This window comes from Rhinopithecus roxellana, chromosome 1, assembly GCF_007565055.1.
Source record: "Rhinopithecus roxellana isolate Shanxi Qingling chromosome 1, ASM756505v1, whole genome shotgun sequence".
In the NCBI taxonomy this organism is placed as follows: Eukaryota; Metazoa; Chordata; class Mammalia; order Primates; family Cercopithecidae; genus Rhinopithecus; species Rhinopithecus roxellana.
The window spans coordinates 53,706,073-53,727,689 of record NC_044549.1 but is presented as its reverse complement, the minus strand read 5'-3'; the positions used below and the strand labels follow the sequence as shown (position 1 = coordinate 53,727,689).

Sequence of the window (21,617 nt, the reverse complement as noted above, 5' to 3'; positions counted from 1 at the left end):
AGCAGACCCACAGTACAGGAAAACTAAGTGAAGTTCATCAGGCTAAAAGGATGAGACCCTACACAGTAACTCAAAGCAATGTGAAAATACAGAAGAGTGCTGGTAAAGGTAATTATAAAACAGTACAAACACATATTGCCTCTCCTTAACTAATTTGAAAAGCTAGTGTATGAAACAATAATATAGAAGATGGCAGAGTAAGAAGCATCAGGAATTCATCTCCTCACTCAAGACAAAATTGTATCTCCTCACTCAAGCAAAAATTGTACTGACAGAATCTCTTTTACGTAACTATTTAAAAACTCTGGATTCTCTTGAAGGCTGGAAACATCTGAGGGAAGTCTTAGAAGCTAAATTGTGGTTCAGTTCAGCCCTAAGCACTCTGCACCCAGTGGCAGACAGTCATGCTGTGTTCCTGAAGCAGCTTGCATGCCGCTTGCAGGAACTAGGGTAGGCAACAAGAAACCAGACCTCCAAATATCAGGGATCTCTGTACTGATAGCTGACTGCTGCTTCTGATCACTAAGGTATAGATATAGAAGCAGGAAACCAATGTTGCAACCATCACTGACACTGTTGCAAACCTCCCTCCCTCTAGCTGAAGTGACTCCCTGGGGATTTAAAAAGACTGGTGCCTTTATTTCTCCCCCCTTTATATTTTTTCTTTTTCCCCTTTTGGGGGCCATACATTAAAGGAGCAGGACGTTCCAAAGCCACTGGGCATGATGGCTTATGCTTAGAATCCCAGAACTTTGGGAGGCCAAGGCAGGAGAACTGCTTGAGCCCAGGAGTTCAAGACCTGCCTGGGCAACATAGGGAGACTCTTGTGTCTACCAAAAAAAAAAAAAATTAATTAGCTAAGTGTGGTGGGGCACGCCTGTTGTCTAAGCTACTAGCGAGGCTGGGACAGGAGAACTGCTAAGTCCATGAGGCTGAGGCTGCAGTAAGCTGTGATTACACCATTGTACTCCAGCCTGGGTGACAGAGCAAGACCTTGTCTCAAAAAAAAAAAAAAAAAGTAACCACATATACAGGGGGATTTGGAAAGTTACCATGCATGCACATGCCCAGGGGAAAACACAGATTCAGACATGAGAAGACTTTAAGTTTATAACCTGTGACTAATCCCTGGTGATAGTGACAGGAGGTAGCCAAATACCTAGGCAGATGGGGCAGGTTCCTAGTGAAACCCCACCTTCAAGCCAAATCAGCCTGAAGGCTGAAAGACCAGACTGCTGGTCCTGGATGAAACCTGTGACACAGAGTGGGAACTTCTGTTCCTGTTTGCTGGCCCTTTCCCAATTGATACTTTCTGAATAATGCCTTTTAACCAATTGAATGTTGCCTTTTCCAATACTACCTACAGCCTGCCCCTCCCCTATTCTGAGCCCATAAAAAGCCCTGGACTCAGCCATATTAGGGGGACTTCCCCACCTTAAGGTATTCCCTCTCTGCTGATAGCTGTTTCATCACTCAATAAAATTCTTCTCTACCCTCCTCACCCTTCAACATCCAGTGTATCCTCATTCTTCTTGGGCAAGGTCCAAGAGCGCAGAAACTGCTGAACATGGGTACAAGCTATAACACAACCGAGCCAGGGCACACCAGCATGGCTGAGCAAGGCTTGGGTCTGGCATTGCCAGCCAGAAGTACCTGGCTTACAAAGTGACTGAGAAGTAAATCCTGCATCACTGGCATGGAGGACCCCTAAATTATCACATGATAAAAACTCAAATGTCCAGTTTAAAAACAAAACCACAAGGCATAAAAAGAAACAAAGTATGGACCATTCAAAGGGAAAAAAAAAAAAATCAACAGACATTGTCCCTAAGATCAGATGGCAGACTTATTAGAAAATGATGTGGCCGGGCACAGTGACTCACGCCTGTAATCACAGGACTCTGGGAGGCTGAGGCAGGCAGATTGCTTGAGGCCAGGAGTTTGAGACCAGCCTGGGTAACATGGTGAAACCCCATCTCTACAAAACGTACAAAAAAACTTGCTGGGTTTGGTGGCATGCTCCTACAGTCCTGGCTACCTGGGAAGCTGAGGTGGGAGGATGACCTGAGCCCAGGCTGCAGTGAGCCATGACTATGCCATTGCACTCTAGCCTGAGTGACAGAGCGAGGCTCTGTCTCAGTAAAAGAAAATTATGTAATTGTGTGGCCAGGCATAGTAGCTCACACCTGAAATCTAAGTACTTTGGGAAGTCAAGATGGGAGGATTAGTTGAGATCAGGTGTTTGAGACCAGCCTGGGCAACATAATGAAACCCTGTCTCTACAAAAAAAATTTTAAATTAGCTAGGTATGGTGGCATGTGCCTGCAGTTCCAGCCATTCGAGAAGCTAAGGCGGGAGGATCACTTATGCCCAGGAGTTTGAGGCTGCAGGGAGCTATCATTGCACCACTGCACTCCAGACAGAATGAGACCCTGTCTCAAAAAAAAATAAAATGATGTATAAATAAAACAAATATCAGTAAAGAGAAAGACATAAAAAGAAAAAAAGAACTTTTTTTTTCTGAGATGGAATCTTGCTCCATCACCCAGGCTGGAGGGCAGTGGAACCTGTGACCTCCAACTTCTGGGTTCAAGCGATTCTCGTGTCTCAGCCTCCTGAGTAGCTGGAATTACAGGTGCATGCCACCGTGCCTAATTGTTGTACTTTTAGTGTAGACGCGGTTTTACCATGTTGGTCAGGCCGGTCGAACTCCTGACCTTAAGTCATCTGCCTGGCTCAGCCTCCCAAAGTGCTGGGATTATGAGCCACTGTACCCGGTCTAAAGAAAAAAAATTCTGAAGCTGAAAAGTACAATAACTGCAATGAAAAAACTGAGCAAGCAGAAGAAAGAAACAGTGAACTTGAAGATAGGATAATTAAAAGTATCAAGTCTGAAGAACAGGAAGAAAAAAGACTACAGAAACTGAACAGAGCCTAAAGGACATATAGAACACCATCAAGCAGCCCAACGTAAGCAATGTGGGAGTCCCAGAGAAAGAGGAGAGAGAGGGGATCAGATAAATGATCTGAAGAAATATAACTGAAAAATTCACAAGTTCGATGAAAGACAAGTATTTAAAAGACAAAATAAATATAAACATCCAAGAGGCTCAACAAACTCCAAGTAGGATGAACTCAAGAGTCCACACTGAAATACATTATAATCAAACTGTAAAAAGACACGGCCAGGTTCAGTGGCTCACTCCTGTTATCCCAGCACTTTGGGAGGCCATGGCCGGCAGATTACTTGAGGTCAGGAGTTCAAAACCAACCTGGACGACATGGTGAAACCCTGTCTCTACTAAAAATACTAATATTAGCCCCGTGTGATGCCACATGCCTGTGATCCCAGCTACATAGGAGGCTGAGTCACGAAAATTGCTTGAACCCGGGAGACAGAAGTTGCAGTGAGCCAAGATGGCGCCACTGCACTCCACCCTGGGTGACAATGAGACTTTGTCTTAAAACACACACACACACACACACACACACACACACAAATTGTCAAAAGACAAAGACAAAGAGAGAATCCTGAAAATAGCATGAGAGAAGCAACTTGTCACATACAAAGGATAAGATTACCAATGGGTTTTTTCATCAGGAACTGTAGAGGCCAGAAAGCAGTGGGCTAATATATTCAAAACACTAAAAGAAAAAATACCAAGAATACTGTATCTGGCAAAAATGCCCTTCAAAAGTGAGGGAGAAATCAAGACATTTCCAGATAAAGCTGATTAACACTAGATCTTCCCTATCAGAAATATTCAAGGGAATTCTGCAGGTTGAAAGGAAATGACATTAAATAAAGCTTTATAAAGAAAGAAAAATCTCTAAAAACAATCAAATTAATCAAATTCATAGGAACAGACAGGAGAATGGTCTTTACCAGAGGTCAGAGAGTGGGTAGAATGGGCAGGTGTTGCTCAAAAGGAACAAGGTTCAGTTATAAAGCAGGAGTAAGTATTTTGAGATACACTGCACAACATGGTGACTACATTTAATAATAATAACGTGTTACATATTTCAAAATTGCTAAGAGAATTTCAAATGTCCTCATCACAACAAAATGATAAATACTTCAGGTGACAGATATGTTGATTAGCTTGATTTAATCAAACCACATTGTATACATATATCAGAACATCACATTGTACTCTATTAATATGTACAATTATGATTTGTTGATTAATAATAAAAATATATTTGCAAAAGAAATCCCTTTAGTAAAGGTAAACATGGGCAACTATAAAAGCTAATATTATTGTAACAATTGTAGCTGGGCGCGGTGGCTCAAGCCTGTAATCCAGCACTTTGGGAGGCCGAGACGGGCGGATCACGAGGTCAGGAGATTGAGACCATCCTGGCTAACATGGTGAAACCCCGTCTCTACTAAAAAATACAAAAAAACTAGCCGGGCGAGGTGGCGAGCACCTGTAGTCCAAGCTACTCGGGAGGCTGAGGCAGGAGAATGGCGTGAACACGGGGGGCAGAGCTTGCAGTGAGCTGAGATCTGGCCACTGCACTCCAGCCTGGGCAACAGAGCAAGACTCCATCTCAAAAAAAAAAAAAAAAATTGTTTGTAATTTCTTTTTTTTGTTTTCTACAAGATTTAAGAGGTTAATACATTACAAAACAATTAGACTAAAAGCTAATATTACTGTAACTTTGGTTTGCAATTCCACATTTTGTTTTCCATATAATTTAAGAGACTAATGCATTTTAAAACCCAATTTTTAGATCCTGTTTTTAAACATACAATGTACAAAGATATACTTTTGTGACATCAATAACTAGAAAGGAGCTGGGGCAGAGCTGTTAAAAGGGTAGAATTTTTGTACGTTATTGAAGTTAAGCTGGCATAAATTCAAACTAGAGTATTATAATTTTAGGACATTAAATATAATCTCCATGGTAACCACAGAGAAAACAGTTACAGGACATGTTATATATTATATTAAAATTTTCACTACAAAAAAAAAATCAACTAAACACAAAAGAAGACAGTAATGCAGGAAAAAAGGAATTAAAAAAACTATAATGCATATAGAACATAAAATAGTAAAATAACGTAAGTCCCTCCTTATCAATAACTACTTTAAATGTAAATGGATTAAACTCTCCAATCAAAAGACAGAAATTGGCAGAATGGATTTAAAAAACACAGAATCCACCTATATGCTATCTATAAGAGACTCTAGATCTAAAGACACAAAAAGATTGCAAGTAAAAATTTTGAAAAAAATATTCCACATAAATTGTAACCAAAGGAGATTAGGGATGGCTTTACAAATATCAGACAAAATAGTCTTTAAATTAAGAAAAGGTTATAAGAGACAAAAAAGGAGACATCTACAGTAAGAAGATTAGGACAATTATTAACATTTATACACCTAAATGTACAAATGAGGATACTGACGTTTTGTTTTTAGGTGTAAAAAACAAACCATGAATAATAGTTGCAGACTTCAATACTCCACTCTCAATAATGGATAGAGCAACCTGGCAGAACATAATTAAGAAAATAAAAGACTTGAGGCCGGGCACAGTGGCTCACACCTGTAATCCCAGCACTTTGGGAGGCCGAGGCAAGCGGATCATGAGGTCAGGAGATCGAGACCATCCTGGCTAACATGGTGAAACCCCATCTCTACTAAAAATACAAAAAAAATTAGCCGGGTGTGGTGGCGAGCGCCGGTAGTCCCAGCTACTCGGAAGGCTGAGGCAGAGAATTGCTTGTACCTGGGAGGCGGAGGTTGCAGTGAGTTGAGATGGTGCCATTGCACTCCAGCCTGGGTGACAGAGTGAGACTCTGTCTCAAATAAATAAATAAATAAATAAATAAATAAATAAATAAAAGGACTTGAACAATGCAGTAAAGCAACTAGATCTAACAGGCATCTAAAACTTTTTTTTTTGAGACAGGAGTTTCGCTCTTGTTGCCCAGGCTGGAGCATTGCTCAATCTCAGCTCACCACAACCTCTGCCTCCCAGGTTCAAGCGATTCTCCTGCCTCAGCCTCCCTGGTAGCTGAGATTACAGGTGTGTACCACCACACCTGGCTAATTTTGTATTTTTAGTAGAGACAGGGTTTCACCATGTTGGTCAGGCTGGTCTCGAACTCCTGACCTTGGGTGATCCACTAGCCTCAGCCTCCCAAAATGCTGGGATTACAGGCGTGAGCCACCGCATCTGACCTACATCTAAAATTCTTTATCCAACAATAGAATATGCATTCTTCTCAAGTGCACATGGGTCATTCTCTAGGACAGATCATACTATAGACAACAAATTGTCTCAATAGATTTTAAAGGAAAGATAGCACACAGAATATCTTCCCCAGCCACAGTGGGATGAAGTTAGAAATCAGTAACAAGGAAAACTAAAATTCCCAAATTTGTGGGAATCAAATAACACTTTTTTTTTTTTTGAGATGGAGTCACCCAGGCCGGAGTGTGGTAGTGTGATCTCGACTCACTCCAACCTCCACCTCCCAGGTTCAAGCAATTCTGCCTCAGCCTCTTGAGTAGCTGGGATTACAGGTGCCCAACACCACAAGCAGCTAATTTTTGTATTTTTAGTAGAGACAGGGTTTCACAGGTTGGACAGGCTGGTATGAACTCCTGACCTCAAGTGATCCACCTACTTTGGCCTCCTAAAGTGCTAGGATTACAGATATGAGCCACTGTGCCCAGCCTAAATAACACATTCTTGAATCACCAATGGATCAAGAAGAAATCAAAAGGAAAATCAGAAAATACTTAAGAGACAAATGAAAATACAAAACAATATACTGAAACTTTTGGAATTCAGCAAAAGCAGTGCTAAGCGGGGAATTTATAGCTGTAAACACTTACATTAAAAAAGAAAGATCTTGGGCTGGGCATGGTGGCTAATGACTGTAATCCCAGCACTTTGGGAGACATAGACGGGAGGACTGCATGAGGCCAAGAGTTCAAGACTAGCCCGGGCAATATAGACAGACCTTGTTTCTACAAAAAATTTTAAAAATTAAGGCACCAGGAATGGTAGCTCATACCTGTAACCCCAGTACTTTAGGAGGCTGACACAGGCAGATAACTTGAGCCCAAGAGTTCAAGACCAGCCTGGGGAACACACTGAAAGCCCGTCTCTACAAAAAGTACAAAAATAATTAGCTGCACGTGGTGCCCCACACCTGTAGTCCCAGCTATTCTAAAGGTTGAGGTGGGAGGATCACTTGAGCCTGGGAGGTAAAGGTTGCAGTGAGCCAAAATCATGCCACTGCACTGTTGCGGGAAGTCAGGGACCCCGAATGGAGGGACCAGCTGGAGCCGCGGCAGAGGAACATAAATTGTGAAGATTTCATGGACATTTATCAGTTCCTAAATAATACTTTTATAATTTCTTATGCCTGTCTTACTTTAATCTCTTAATCCTGTTACCTTTGTAAGCTGAGGATGTACGTCACCTCAGGACCACTGTGATAATTGTGTTAACTGTACAAATCGATTGTAAAACATGTGTGTTTGAACAACATGAAATCAGTGCACCTTGAAAAAGAACAGAATAACAGCGATTTTCAGGGAACAAGGGAAGACAACCATAAGGGGTTGGGCAAAATAGAGTCATATTTTTCTTCTTGCAGACAGCCTATAAATAGATGTGCAAGTAGGGAAGATATCACTAACTTCTTTTCCTAGCAAGGAATATTAATAATACCCTGGGGAAGGAATGCATTCCTGAGGGGAGGTCTATAAACGGCTGCTCTGGGAGTGTCTGTCTTATGTGGTTGAGATAAGCACTGAAATACGCCCTGGTCTCCTGCAGTACCCTCAGGCTTATTAGGGTGGGGAAAAAACTCTGCCCTGGTAAATTTGTGGTCACACTGGTTCTCTGCTCTTGAACCCTGTTTTCTGTTAAGATGTTTATCAGGACAATACGTGCACAGCTGAACATAGACCCTTATCAGTAGTTCTGATTTTGCCCTTGTCCTGTTTCCTCAGAAGCATGTGATCTTTGTTCTGCCTTTTGACCTTTGAAACGTGTGATCTCTGTGACCTACTCCCTGTTCGTACACCCCTTCCCCTTTTGAAATCCTTAATAAAAACTTGCTGGTTTTAAAGCTCAGGTGGGTATCACAGTCCTACCGATATGTGATGTCACCCCCGGAGGCCCAGCTGTAAAATTCCTCTCTTTGTACTCTTTATCTTTATTTCTCAGCTGGCTGACACTTAAGGAAAATAGAAAGAACCTACGTTGAAATATTGGGGGAGGATTCCCCTGATACTGCACTCCAGCCTGGGGGATGAAGCGAGACCGTTTCAAATATTTTAAATTAAAAAAAAAAAAAAGGCCGGGCATGGTGGCTCACACCTGTAATCCTAGCACTTTGGAAGGCCGAGGTGGGTAGATCACCTGAGGTCAGGAGTTCAAGACCAGACTGGCCAACAGGGTGAAACCCCATCTCTACTAAAATACAAAAATTAGCCAGGCATGATGGCAGTTGCCTGTAATCCCAGCTACTTGGGAGGCTGAGACGGGAGAATTGCTTGAACCTGGGAGACGCTGGCTGCAGTGAACTGAGATCACGCCACTGCACTCTAGCGTGGGTGGCTAAGCAAGACTCTGTCTCAAAAAAAAAAAAAGATTGCTTCACTTGACTAGCCAAAAAAAAAAAAAAATGACTCAAATTACCAAAGTAAGAAATTAAAATGGATATACATTACTACCAGCTCTACAGAAATAAAAAGAATTGGCTAGGCATGGTGGCTCACGCCTGTAATTCCAACACTTTGGGAGGACGAGGTGGGCGGATCATGAGGTCAGGAGATCAAGACCTCCTGGCCAACATGGTGAAACTCCATCTTTACTAAAAATGCAAAAATTAGCTGGGTGTGGTGGCGTGCACCTGTAATCCCAGCTACTCGGGAGGCTGAGGCAGAAGAATCGCTTGAAACCAGGAGGCGGAGATTCCAGTAAACTGAAATCACGTCACTGTACTCCAGCTTGGTGACAGAGCGAAACTCCGTCTCAAAAATAAATAAAATAAAAAAGAATCGTAAGAGAACTAAGAACAATTCTATGCCAACAAGTTGCATAAACCTAGATGAAATGGACACACTCCTAGAAACATAAAACCTACTGAGACTGAATCACAAAGAAATAGAAAATCTGAATAGACCCATTAACTAGTGTAAGGAGTATGAATCAATCATCAACAAACTCCCAAAAAGGAAAAGTCCTAGCCCTGATGGCTTTGCTCATGATTCTACCAAACATTTGGAGAGGAATTGATGCCAGTCCTTCTCAAACTTTTCCAGAGAGTTGAGGAGGAAGGGGTAATTCCTGGTTCATTTTATGAGGCCGACAAATGCAGTGAATGTGGCAAAGTCTTTAGATGCAATCCACACCTTGTAGATCACTGGAAAATTCATACTGGGTAGAAGCCTTACAAACGTAGTGACTGTCACAAGGTGTTTAACAGCAATTCAAACCTTGCACAACATCAAATAATTCATATTGGAGAGAGGCCTCACAAATGTAATGAATGTGGTAAAGCATTTAGAGTGTTCAGGACTTACTACCCATCTTGTAATTCATACTGGAGAAAAACCTTACAAATGTAATGAGTGTGCAAGAACTTGAGGCACAAATTTTCCCTCACTCGGAGATGTCATACTGTAGAAAAGCCTTACACATGTAATGAATGTGGCAAGGTCTTTGGTCAATTGCACGGCATCAAATAATTCATAGTACAGAGAAGCCTTACAAATGTAACAAATGTTGAAAGCATTAAGCAAGCATTTAGGACTTATAGTCCATCTTCTAATCCATACTGGAGAGAAACTTTACAAATATAGTGAATGTGGCAAGGTCTTTGGACGCAAGTTATACCTAACCAACCATCAGATAATTCATACTAGAGAGAGACCTTACAAGTGTAATTCATGTGGCAAGGTCTTCAATCAAAATTTACACCTTGCATGACATTGGAAAATTCATACTGGAGAGAATTCACTGCACACCTTACAGATGCAATAAATGTGGCAAAGTCTCCAGTTGTACTTCATAGCTAACAAAATATTGGAGGACTCACGTAGGTGACAAACCTTATAAATGTAATAAATGTGGCAAAGAATTCAGTTTGCATTGAAGCCTCAGTACCCATCTACTGATACACACTGAAAGGTAACCTTACAAATGTAAAGATAATATATATAAAAATAATATATAAAAAGAGAACAGTTGGCCAGGCACAGTGGTTCACGCCTGTAATCCCAGCACTTCAGGAGGCCAAGGTGGGTGGATCACGAGGTCAAGAGTTTGAGACCATAGGCCAGGCACGGTGGCTTATGACTGTAATCCCAGAATTTTGGGAGGTCGAGGAGGGTGGATCACGAAGTCAGGAGTTCAAGACCAGCCTGGCCAAAATGGTGAAACCCCATATCTACTAAATATACAAAAATTAGCCAGGTGTGGTGGCAGGTGCCTGTAATCCCAGCTACTCAGGACGCTGAGGCAGGAGAATTGCTTGAACCTGGGATGCGGAGGTTGCGGTGAGCCAATATCGTGCCACTGCACTCCAGCCTGCTGGGTGACAGAGTGAGACTCCGTCTCAAAAAAAAAAAAGAAAAAAAAAAAAAAGAGATTGAGACCATCCTGGCCAACATGGTGAAACCCTGTCTCTACTAAAAATAGAAAAATTAGCCATGTGTGGTGGTGCATGCCTGTAGTCCCAGCTACTAGGGAGGCTGAGGCAGAAGAATCGTTTGAACCTGGGAGGTAGAAGTGAGTCGAGATCGCGCCACTGCACTCCAGCCTGGGTGACACAGCGAGACTCTATCTCAAAAAAAATAAATAAATAAAAAGACAGAACAGTTATATCAGAGTACAGAGTTTAATCAGAACTACCAGTACAATTCATCCCGTCAGTGGCCAAGTCTACAACATTGAATTCAGCCCTCCCAAAACTGTTATAATTGATCATCTGACAGGGGAGCCTCTCATTCAGCAAGAGGACGATAAAACAGAGATGGTTATCAAGAGACTAAAGGCTTGTGAGCCGAAACAAAGCCAGTCTTAGAATATTACCAGAAAAAGAGGGGTAATGGAAACATTCTCCAGAGCAGAAACCAAGAAGATCTGGCCCTATGTATATGATTTCCTACCAACTAAAGTTCCACAAACAAGCCAGAAAGCTCTTCAGTTACTCCACGAGGATAAACACATGATACGAGTTAAGATAGGAAACCACCTAGGCCTTCCATTTAGAAGCTGCTTTTCCTAAGACTTCCAGTATGTATGAATTCTTTGAAAAATCGTACTACTTTTATTTCTACTAATTTTATTCTGAATACTAAGGAAGTGTCAAATGATATAGATACTAAGATTCATCTTTTGAAATCATCTAGTGTGTTTTATCCACTTATCTTCAAAAACATCAGAGATGTCTAAACTTTTAAAACATTTGCTAGAGCAAAATTTATTTTGGTGTTAAACATACTTTCAGTTTACTCAGAATTTTCAATTTGCTATAAAAATGTATCAATTAGCATAGATAAAAATACTACTTTAAGATCACTTGTTTTCTTTTGAAAATACATACGTACTGAGGGTTATTATTTATGTCAGAAATTGACATTGTAAGTTCTTGGATAAGCACCAAAGTTGAATGAATTTTTCAACAAAATGTAATTAAAGTCTATGTTTACAGATGTTACTCAGGTTAAGAAATGTGTTGTAGGATCTACTTACCAGTTTCTCTTTTTGATTCAAATATATGAGATCTGCCCTGATAAATAACAAAGTATTGTACCGCCCTCCCAAAAATAAAAGAGAAAGAGAAAACCCATGGCACTATGTAAAGTAAGCACACTTTGTCATTAGTAAATAGAGCAGGCATGCCTGGGGATTGTTGCTTTGCCATAAATAGCAATCAACCATAATTAGTAAACAGGTGTGCCAGTAAAAATGATATACATGATACGTTAACAAGGATCAGGAAAGTAAGTGAACTTCCTGAAGGAGTTGTTTCTGATCAAAGAAACTGATACTTGCTAGCATTCACTTGTTGGGAGCAAGTACCCCAAAATCTGGCCATTAACTGGCCCCAAAACTAGCCATAAACAAAATCTCGGCAGCGCTGTGACATGTTCATAATGGCCCTAACGCCCAAGCTGGAAGGTTGTGGGTTTACGGGAATGAGGACAAGGAACAACTGGCTGGCTCAGGGCGGAAAACCCCTTGAAGGCATTCTTAAGCCACAAACAATAGCATGAGCGATTTATGCCTTAAGGGCATGTTCCTTCTGCAGTTAACTAGCCCTTATTCCTTTAATTTGGCCCATCCCTTCATTTCCCATAAAGGATACTTTTAGTTAATTTAGTATCTATGGAAACAATGCTAATGACTGGTTTGCTGTTAACAAATACGTAGGTAAATCTCTGTTCCGGGCTCTCAGCTCTGAAGGCTGTGAGACCCCTGATTTCCCACTTCACACCTCTATATTTATGTGTGTGTCTTTAATTCCTCTAGCGCCACTGGGTTAAGAGTCTCCCCTACCGAGCTGGTCTTGGCATTCACTGCCACCTTATCTTAAGGGGAAAGAATTCTACTGGTGTCATCTGACCGGCCATTTAAAAATTGGAATCTAAAGTGATTCCTTAGTAGGGCAATAAGGATGGTTGCTGATGTACTGTGTGGTCTGGTAGGAGAAGTGAGGCAATATGAGAAGTGGAGGAAAAACCCGACTATGTCTTCCATGGCATATTTACTCTTACTTTACTTGGTGCTAAATCAAATGAAACAAGCCCTTGTAATGTGATACACTACCCTGTTTTAACCTGAGTGACTCTCTCCTAGCACAGAGACAAGCAGGACATACTCCATTTTAAGTTTCTTCACTTGCAGCCCCCTTTACCTCCCTCCCTTAAGGGCATAACTAGTGTAAACTGACTCAAAGCACATCCAGGAATGCACTTACTGATAAGATATTGAGAGGCAAGCTGCACCAGCAGCTCCTGAGGACATGCTCACAGTGGATGGCACCCAAAACCTCTGCGTTTATCTCTTTGTGATAGTTTAAGCCCCTGCACCTGGAATGGTTTTGTAACTGCATTTGTAATCAATTACTTTTTTAACTTTTTGCCAGTTCCGCTTCTGTAAAAATTGCTTCAGCTAAATTCCCCGCACTCCCCTATTTAGACCATGGTATAAAAACAAAACTAGCCCCTTCCTCCGGGCCGAGAGAATTTTGAACGTCAGCTGCCTCTCAGTCGCTGGCTACTAAAGGACTCCTTAATTTGTCTCAAAGTGTGGCGTTTCTCTGTAACTCCCTTGGTTACAACATTTGGAGGCCCCAGTGAGAATTTTCACCACCGGGCGAGAGCCGGACTCGTTCCAACCTCCCCCAGACAGACGGCAGACTTACAGGGGAGCCGCCACCTGAAGACATTCCAGGGCCCCATAAGACCTTGTCTTCCAGAGGGGAAGGATGAACCACCGGTGTGTTCCCACAAAAATTCAACTCCTGAGTCCTCAGTTTCTGGTCCCAGAAAGGTAAGTCAGATCTGCCTCTGTTTCTCTGGGAGGGAAGTGGCTCTGACGAGGGCTCTCCCTTTATGACTGCCTGCATTCCAGGACACTGGAGGACAGAGTCCTGGTTTTCTGTTAGGCGCCTCTGTGTCTCTCTGGAAGGGAAGTGGCCCTAACGGGGGCCCTCCCTTGACTCTGTCCGTATTCCAGGACGCTGGAGGACTGAGTTCTGGTTTTTGGTAGGCTGGCCTCTCCATTAAAGACTAGTCTCTCTTGGCCGGGTGCGGTGGCTCAAACCTGTAATCCCAGCACTTTGGGAGGCCGAGACGGGCGGATCACGAGGTCAGGAGATCGAGACCATCCTGGCTAACCCGGTGAAACCCCGTCTCTACTAAAAAAATACAAAAAACTAGCCGGGCGAGGTGGCGGGCGCCTGTAGTCCCAGTTACTCAGGAGACTGAGGCAGGAGAATGGCGTAAACCCGGGAGGCGGAGCTTGCAGTGAGCTGAGATCCGGCCACTGCACTCCAGCCTGGGCAACAGAGTGACACTCCGTCTCAAAAAAAAAAAAAAAAAAAAAAAAGACTAGTCTCTCTTGGTCTCTTTCTCTATCTCTTCTCATTTTCTCGTTCAGGTCTCCTGGAGACCTCTGTTTTAGAACAAGAATAAAACTGTTATAAACTCTGTGTGAATGAGTGCGTAAATGGGGAGGTCAAGGGCTTGTGCTTCAACTTCCAGTTTGTCCACGCGAAAGCTACGGAGTTCGAGTGGGCCCTCACCTGTGGTTCCGTGGCGACCTCATAAGGCTTAAGGCAGCATCAGCCATAGCTCAATCCGAGCCAGGGGTTTATACCAGCCTGCCAATGCTGAAAGGAGCCTAAGTCCCCTCAAGGGGAGCAGCCAGACAGGCATCTGACTGATCCCATCACGGGACCCCCACCCCTTGTCTATTAAAAAAAAAAAAAAGTCAAACTTGTTTATATGCACTAGTGTCTATTGTCTTGTTTAGTGTCTTTCTAAGTTTCGTCTGTCAGGTCACCGACACTGCCCAAGGCGACTGGGAAAGAACTTCTTCAAGGTCCTCAATACTGATTTTCTACCACAGGAGGTCAAATTCCTCATCAGTTGTTTGGGCTGGCCGTCCCAGTCCTGCCTTTTCTGTCAGAAACAAATCAGGTGTTGTTACGGGAAGGGGTGTGGGAAACACTTGCCCATTTGGAATTTCTGGCACCATAAAGGCTGCTGGAGTTTAGATTGCCACATCCCATGCCCAAGTGACTGGACCGCCTCCACATTAGATCAGTGGTGGATTCAGAATAGCCACCCTGCAGACCTGCTTGCCCACCTTTTCTGTCATCCTGTAACTTTTCACATGCTTTTGAATAGAAGTCTGTGTAGAGAAGCCTACGCTCATACTGCTTTACTCTGTCTGGACTCTTATTCTGTTCCCCTGTGTCTACTCTCCTACCTTAGAAAAGATCCGAGTGGCCCCTTTCCTTCTAATCCTTATCCCTTACCCCACATATCTCGTTTTCCTGTGTCAGAGCAAGTCCAGCGCCTCCAAGATTTGGCTCTACTCTCCCTCCTAAAACCCTTGAACGAGAAGGTCAAGTTGGAACTGATTTGCTCCAAAACGACCACCAGAGTACTCCAGACGACCACCAGAGTAAGTGCCAGAGAATAGGCAAGTAGGCAAAGTAAAAGAAAACTTTATTTACAAGCCAATGTGAAGGAGGGGCGAGGTTCACCGGTCTCCGGCGTTGGAGGCCGATGAAGTCGCTCCGGCGTTCTCCGGGGGAAGGTTCCTAGGTCCGCACAGGAGCAGGGGCCAAGGAAGTTCGCAACCCGCGCCTGCAGGGAGCCGCTTTTATGTCCTGGCCCGGGAGTGGGAGGCCAGTGGGCGGGACATAGGCGGGTCAGGGGTGGGGCAGTAGGCGTGGCTAGGCGGGTTCCGGTTTTTCTCCAGCAGAGGTCAGGTTGCGCCTGCGCAGTCCACCCGTGTCTTTCCCGGGCGCGGGAGAGTTAACAATGAAGAACCCGGAAATGCGCCATTTTAGTCCCTTTGTTCTTTTTGTTCCCTCCCTCCCTCTGTCCAGACAGGAACTTTCTGTCTTTGAGTCATGGAGACACCAAAAATATTTAGGCTGTAGGTCAAGGGGAAGAGGGAGGTCATCTAGGTCTGGCTGGCCAAGGAGCCCTCAGGTCAGCCTCCAGTCCTCCTCCCTAAATCTTGAAGCTTAAGAAAACCAACTTCATGTGGCAGTAAGTGTTGGCTATAGTTGTTTTCCTGCTCTTTCTGGTTGTGTTATTTCTGTTCTTCCGATACGCCAGCCCCCCGCAGGTTGTGAATTTCTCTGTTCGTGCTGGGTTTAATCTCTCTGCTCAAACCTTGTTAAACTGCCTCCAAAATGGGAAACTCCTCTTCCCAGCCCTGTGAAGAGTGAGTCCTTTCCAATGTATGTTGCAGAATTTCTCTTGAGGCTCCTCAGAGGATTATGGAGTCTGCCTGAAGAAAGGCAAACTCTGGACACTCTGTGAAGTAGAATGGCCACAGTTTGGAACTGGGTGGCCCCCAGAAGGGTCATTTAACCCCACAGCTGTTCAGGCTGTGTGGCAGGTCATTACTGGAAGTCTCAGTCACCCCGATCAGTTTCCCTACATTGATCAATGGCTAGATTTGGTCTGGAACCCTCCTCCCTGGTTCCACTCATGCACCATTCATGATCCCACTTCCAAGGTCCTTTTGAGTCGGTCCGCATTTTTGTGCGGACTCTCAGCCCCCTCGGCTCCTCTTGTACTACCTCCTTCTGAAGAAGAGGAAAGTTTTCCTCACGTAGTTCCGCAGTTCTGCTGCCCTACAAACCTCCTGCTCCCCAAGATTCTTCCCTTGTTTCCTCGACTACATCTCCTGTGGGCTCTCCGCCCATAGCCTCCCAATTGCGGCCAAGGCAGGAGGAGGTAGCCCCCCTCCTCCCACTGAGAGAGGCTCAAATCCCTCCGGGTGATGAGCACTCAGCTCCCTTCCTAGTTTATGTCCCTTTCTCTACCTCTGACCTGTACAACTGGAAGGCTCATAATCCCCTCTTTTCTGAAAAGCCCCAGGTTTTGACCTTACTAATGGAGTCCATGCTCCGGACTCACCGACCCACCTGGGATGACTGTCAGCAACTCCTTTTAACCCTTTTCACCTCTGAAAAGTGGGAACGTACCAGAAGGGAGGCCAGAAAGTATTACATCAGTGGGTGGACCAGAAGAGGAAGCCCAAGACCAAATTGAAGAGGCTTTTCCCTCTACCTGGCCTAATTGGGACCCAAACTCCTCAGGTAGAAGGAGAGCTTTAGACAATTTTTACCGGTATCTCCTTGTGGGTATCAAGGGAGCTGCTCGAAAACCCATAAATTTGTCTGAGACAACTGAAGTTGTCCAGGGGCCTGATGAGTCACCAGGAGCGTTTCTGGAACACCTCCAGGAGGCCTATTGGAAGGGCACCCCTTTTGACCTGATGGCTCCCGAAAATAGCCATGCTCTTAATTTGGCATTTGTGGCTCAGGCAGCCCCTGACATCAAAAGAAAATTAGAAAAGCTAGAGGGATTTGCCGGAATGAACATCAGTCAGCTTTTAGAGATAACCCAAAAGGTTTTTGACAACCGAGAGTTTGAAAAGCAGAAACAGGCAGCTCAGGCAGCTGAAAAGGCTGCTGACAAACCATCAAAAAGACAGGCAAAAATCATAGCAGCTGCCATTCAGGAAGTCAAGAAGGAAAGACCCCCATCACAGAAAAATGGTCAGGGAACCCTGGGTCCCCGCCAAAAGGGTCAGAAAGGGGAGGGGGCTCCCCTGGAGAAAAACTAGTGCGCTTACTGCAAGCAGATGGGACATTGGAAAAAGGAATGCCCATTAAGACCAGAGGAAAAGCCAGAAGAGAAAGAAGTCCTCACCCTCCCCGCTGCAAAGGAATCTGATGATTGATGGGCCAGGGCTCCTTTACACTTGGCCCCCAGGAGCCCATGATGACCGCCACAGTGGGGGGCCCGCCTGTACGCTTCCTAATTGACATGGGGGCCGATCACTCCATACTGCAGATGCCCCTAGGCAGTGTCTCTAATAAAAAAGTGGCTGTACAGGGGGCTACTGCAGTTATTCAAGAATATCCTGTCACCCACTCACGAGAGGTGAGTTTAGAACAGAAAAGAGTAACCCACTCCTTCTCGTGGTCCCAGAGTGTCCTTTTCCCCTCCTAGGACGAGACCTGCCCCACAAGCTGCAGGAATCTATTTCCTTCTTGGCCCAACAAGCTCACCTCATGGTAGGAGACACACCACCTCCCGCTGCTCAGCTCCTGCTAACCACTCCTCTGTCAGAAGAAACTCTCTTAGTTTCACCTTCACAACCACCAGAAAATAAAACTAATCCTCTCCTACTGGACTTACAGACTCTTTCCTCGAGTCTGGGCCGAGTCAAACCCCCCGGGACTGGCTAAGCACCACCCTTCAGAGGTAGTAGAACTCCTGGCCACCGCCTTGCCAGTCCAGATAAAGCAATATCCTATGAGTCAGCGGGCTAGGGAGGGAATCAACCCCCATATTCAGCGACTGTTACAAGCTGGCATACTTACACCATGTCAGTCCGCCTGGAATACTCCATTTTTGCCAGTCCAAAAACCCGGAACAAATGACTGCCAACCTATACAGGACTTAAGGGAAGTTAACAGACAGTCACTGTCCACCCAACTGTCCCTAACCTTATACTTTACTCAGCCTGCTCCCACCAGAACACACAGTGTACACTGTCCTTGACTTAAAAGATGCTTTCTTTGCTATTCCTCTGGCCCCCAAAAGCCAACCTGTCTTTGCTTTTGAATGGACAGATCGTGGCTCAGGAGACACCACCCAGTTGACCTGGAGTCGGTTACCTCAAGGTTTTAAAAATTCCCCCACCCTTTTTGGGAAAGTCCTCCAACAGGATTTTATACCATTTTGAGCCAGACACCCTAATTGTACTCTTCTTCAGTACGTAGATGACCTTTTATTAGCTACTGAAACTACTGACAGCTGCCTGCAACATACTAGAGACCTACTTTACCTCCTTCAGGAACTCGGGCATCTCGGCCAAAAAGGCCCAGCTTTGTCTTCCCAGAGTCTCCTACTTAGGGTATGAGATAAACAGAGAAAAAAGGGCACTCACCAGTGCTTGTAAGGAAGCCATCCTGCGAATCCCCACTCCCACCACAAAAGAGAGGTATGTGACTTTCTGGGGGCCGTGGGATACCGTCGCCTGTGGATATTAGAGTTTGCAGAGATTGCCAAGCCCCTGTACACCACTACTGGAGGGAATGGCCCACTAGTTTGGACTGGCACCGAAGAACAGGCTTTCAAAAACCTGAAAAAGGCATTAACTGAGGCCCCTGCTCTAGCCCTCCCTAATATCTCAAAACCATTTCACCTTTTTATTCATGAGAGCCAGGGAGTTGCTAAAGGGGAGCTCACTCAGACTTTAGGACCCTGGAGACGCCCAGTAGCCTATTTGTTTGGCAGTGACTGGACCCTGTGGCCTCTGGATGGCCAAGCTGTCTGCAAGCCACAGGCAACAGCAAGCCTAGTACAGGAGGCTGATAAATTGACTCTGGACCAAAATTTAACCCTTACGGTTCCTCATGCCATAGAGACTTTGCTGCAAAGTGCTTCTGGCAAATGGATGTCAAATGCTCGCATCCTGCAGTATCAGAGTTTACTGTTAGATCAGCCTGATTTGACTTTCTCTCCCACAAGGTGGTTAAATCCAGCTACTTTACTCCCTGATCCAGACTTCACTACACCTGTCCATGACTGCCAAGAACTCTTAGAAACTACGGAAACTGGCTGACCTGATCTCCAAGATGTGCCCCTAAACAAGGCAGATGGCACCGTGTTTACAAATGGTAACAGCTTCCTTGAACAGGGAGTACAAAAGGCTGGTGCAGCTGTTACTATGGAGACAGATGTGCTGTGGGCCCAGGCGTTGCCAGCAAGTACCTTAGCCCAGAAGGCTGAATTGATCGCCCTCACTCAGGCTCTCCAATGGCATAAGGACAAACGTATTAACATTTACACTGACAGTAGGTATGCTTTTGCTACTGTACATGTACATGGAGCCATCTATCAAGAGTGTGGGCTACTCACCTCAGCAGGAAAGACTATTAAAAAACAAGAAATTTTAGCCCTGCTTGAAGCTGTTTGGCTTCCTCAGCAGGTGGCTGTAATTCACTGCAAAGGACATCAAAGAGAAAACACAGCAGTTGCCCATGGTAACTGAAGAGCAGACTGCGGCCGAGAAGCCGCTCGGCTCCCAGTAGTGCCCTTGGTCCTGCTGCCCACTGTGTCTTTTCCACAGCCCAACTTGCCAAATCACCCAAAATACTCCACAAAGGAAGAGAAACAGGCTTCACATCTTCAGGCTAAAAAATTAGGAAGGTTGGTGGATTCTTCCTGATTCCAGAATCTTCATACCCCGAGCCCTCGGGAAAACTTTAATCAGTCATTTGCATTCTACCACCCATTTGGGAGAAGTAAAACTGGCCCAGCTTGTAAGGAGCCGTTTCAAGATCCCCCACCTTCAGGACTTAGCTAACCACACAGCTCTCCAGTATATGGCTTATGCTCAGGTAAACGCCAAACAAGGTCCCAAACCCAGCCCAGGCCACCGTCTCTGTGGAGACTCACCAGGAGAAAGGTGGGAAATTGATTTTACAGAGATAAAACTGCACCAGGCAGGGTATAAGTACCTCCTGGTGCTAGTAGACACTGCCACTACAGTAGTAAAGTTTTTACTAAATGAAATCATCCCAAGACACAGGCTGCCTGTTGCCATAGGGTCTGATAATGGGCCAGCCTTCACCTCATCCATAACTCAGTCGGTCAGCAAGGCATTAAACATCAAAGGTAAACTCCATTGTGCCTATCGACCCCAGAGCTCTGGATATGTAGAACGCATGAACCGCACCTAAAAAATACTCTTACAAAATTAATTCTAGAAACCGGTGAGAACTGGGTGAGGCTCCTTCCTTTAGCCCTTCTTAGAGTAAGATGTACCCCTGACCGAGCTGGGTTTTCACCTTTTGAAATTATGTAGTTCTGTCTATCTTGTCTACGTTGAGAGACACCCATTTAGCAGAAATCTCTCAAGCTAATTTATTACAGTACCTGCAGTCTCTCCAATAGGTACGAGACATCATCCAGCTGGTTGTCCGGGGAGCACACCCAAATCCAGTTCCTGACCAGACAGGGCCCTGCCACTCTTTCCAGCCAGGTGACCTGGTGTATGTTAAAAAGTTCCAGAAAGGACTCATTCCTGCCTGGAAAGGACCTCATACTGTCATCCTCACCACGCCGACAGCTCTAAAGGTGGACGGTATTCCTGCTTGGATTTATCACTCTCGCATCAAAAAGGCCAGCAAGACCCAGCAAGAAACATGGATCCCCAAGCCTGAGCCAGGCCCCTTAAAACTGCGTCTTGGCCGGGCGCAGTGGCTCACACCTGTAATCCCAGCACTTTGGGAGGCCGAGGTGGGCGGATCACAAGGTCAGGACATTGAGGCCATCCTGGCTAACGGTGAAACCCTGTCTCTACTAAAAATACAAAAAAATTAGCCAGGCATGGTGGCGGGCAACTGTAATTCCAGCTACTCAGCAGGCTGATGCAGGAGAATCACTTGAACCTGGGAGGTGGAGTTGCAGTGAGCCAAGATTGTACCACTGCACTCTAGCCTGGACGACAGAGCGAGACTCCGTCTCAAAAACAAAAACAAAAACAAAAAAAAACTGTGTCTAAGTTGCGTGAAGCCATCAAATTATTTATTTTTATTTACCTCTTTTGTTTGTTTCCACCTATCATGCCCTCTGCTCCATCCTACTCTTTTCTCCTCCTTTCACGACAGGACATGTGTGTGCAAACACTACTTGGAAGGCAGGAACCTCCAAAGAAGTCTCTTTTGCAGTCGATTTATGTGCTTTGTTCCCAGAGCCTGCCTGTACCCACGAAGAGCAATGCAATCTGCCGGTCATGGGAGCAAGAAACGTTGACCTGGCTGCAGGATTCGCACATACAGGAAGCCAGACTGGATGTGGGAG

At 44.7% G+C, this 21,617-nt stretch overlaps 1 protein-coding gene across 9 annotated transcripts in view; it reads right to left on the bottom strand.

The window, feature by feature from the left end:
- Positions 1 to 21,617, bottom strand: part of NEK4 (NIMA related kinase 4) — a 69,883-nt gene that overhangs the window by 12,287 nt on the left and 35,979 nt on the right. Inside the window, exons 14-16 of one of the 9 annotated variants that reach the window (XM_030929044.1) lie at positions 20,691 to 20,801; positions 18,128 to 18,205; positions 14,110 to 16,043 (exon numbers count right to left, since the gene is read on the bottom strand). The exons of 4 other annotated variants lie outside the window; for them this stretch is intronic. In XM_030929044.1, the coding sequence (XP_030784904.1) occupies positions 18,134 to 18,205; positions 20,691 to 20,801 (183 nt within the window). In that variant the 3' untranslated portion in view covers positions 14,110 to 16,043; positions 18,128 to 18,133. Of the gene's footprint in view, positions 1 to 14,109; positions 16,319 to 18,127; positions 18,206 to 20,690; positions 20,802 to 21,617 lie in introns of those variants that run through there. 4 more of the 9 variants (XM_030929119.1, XM_030929153.1, XM_030929193.1 and 1 more) reach the window with 4 other exon arrangements.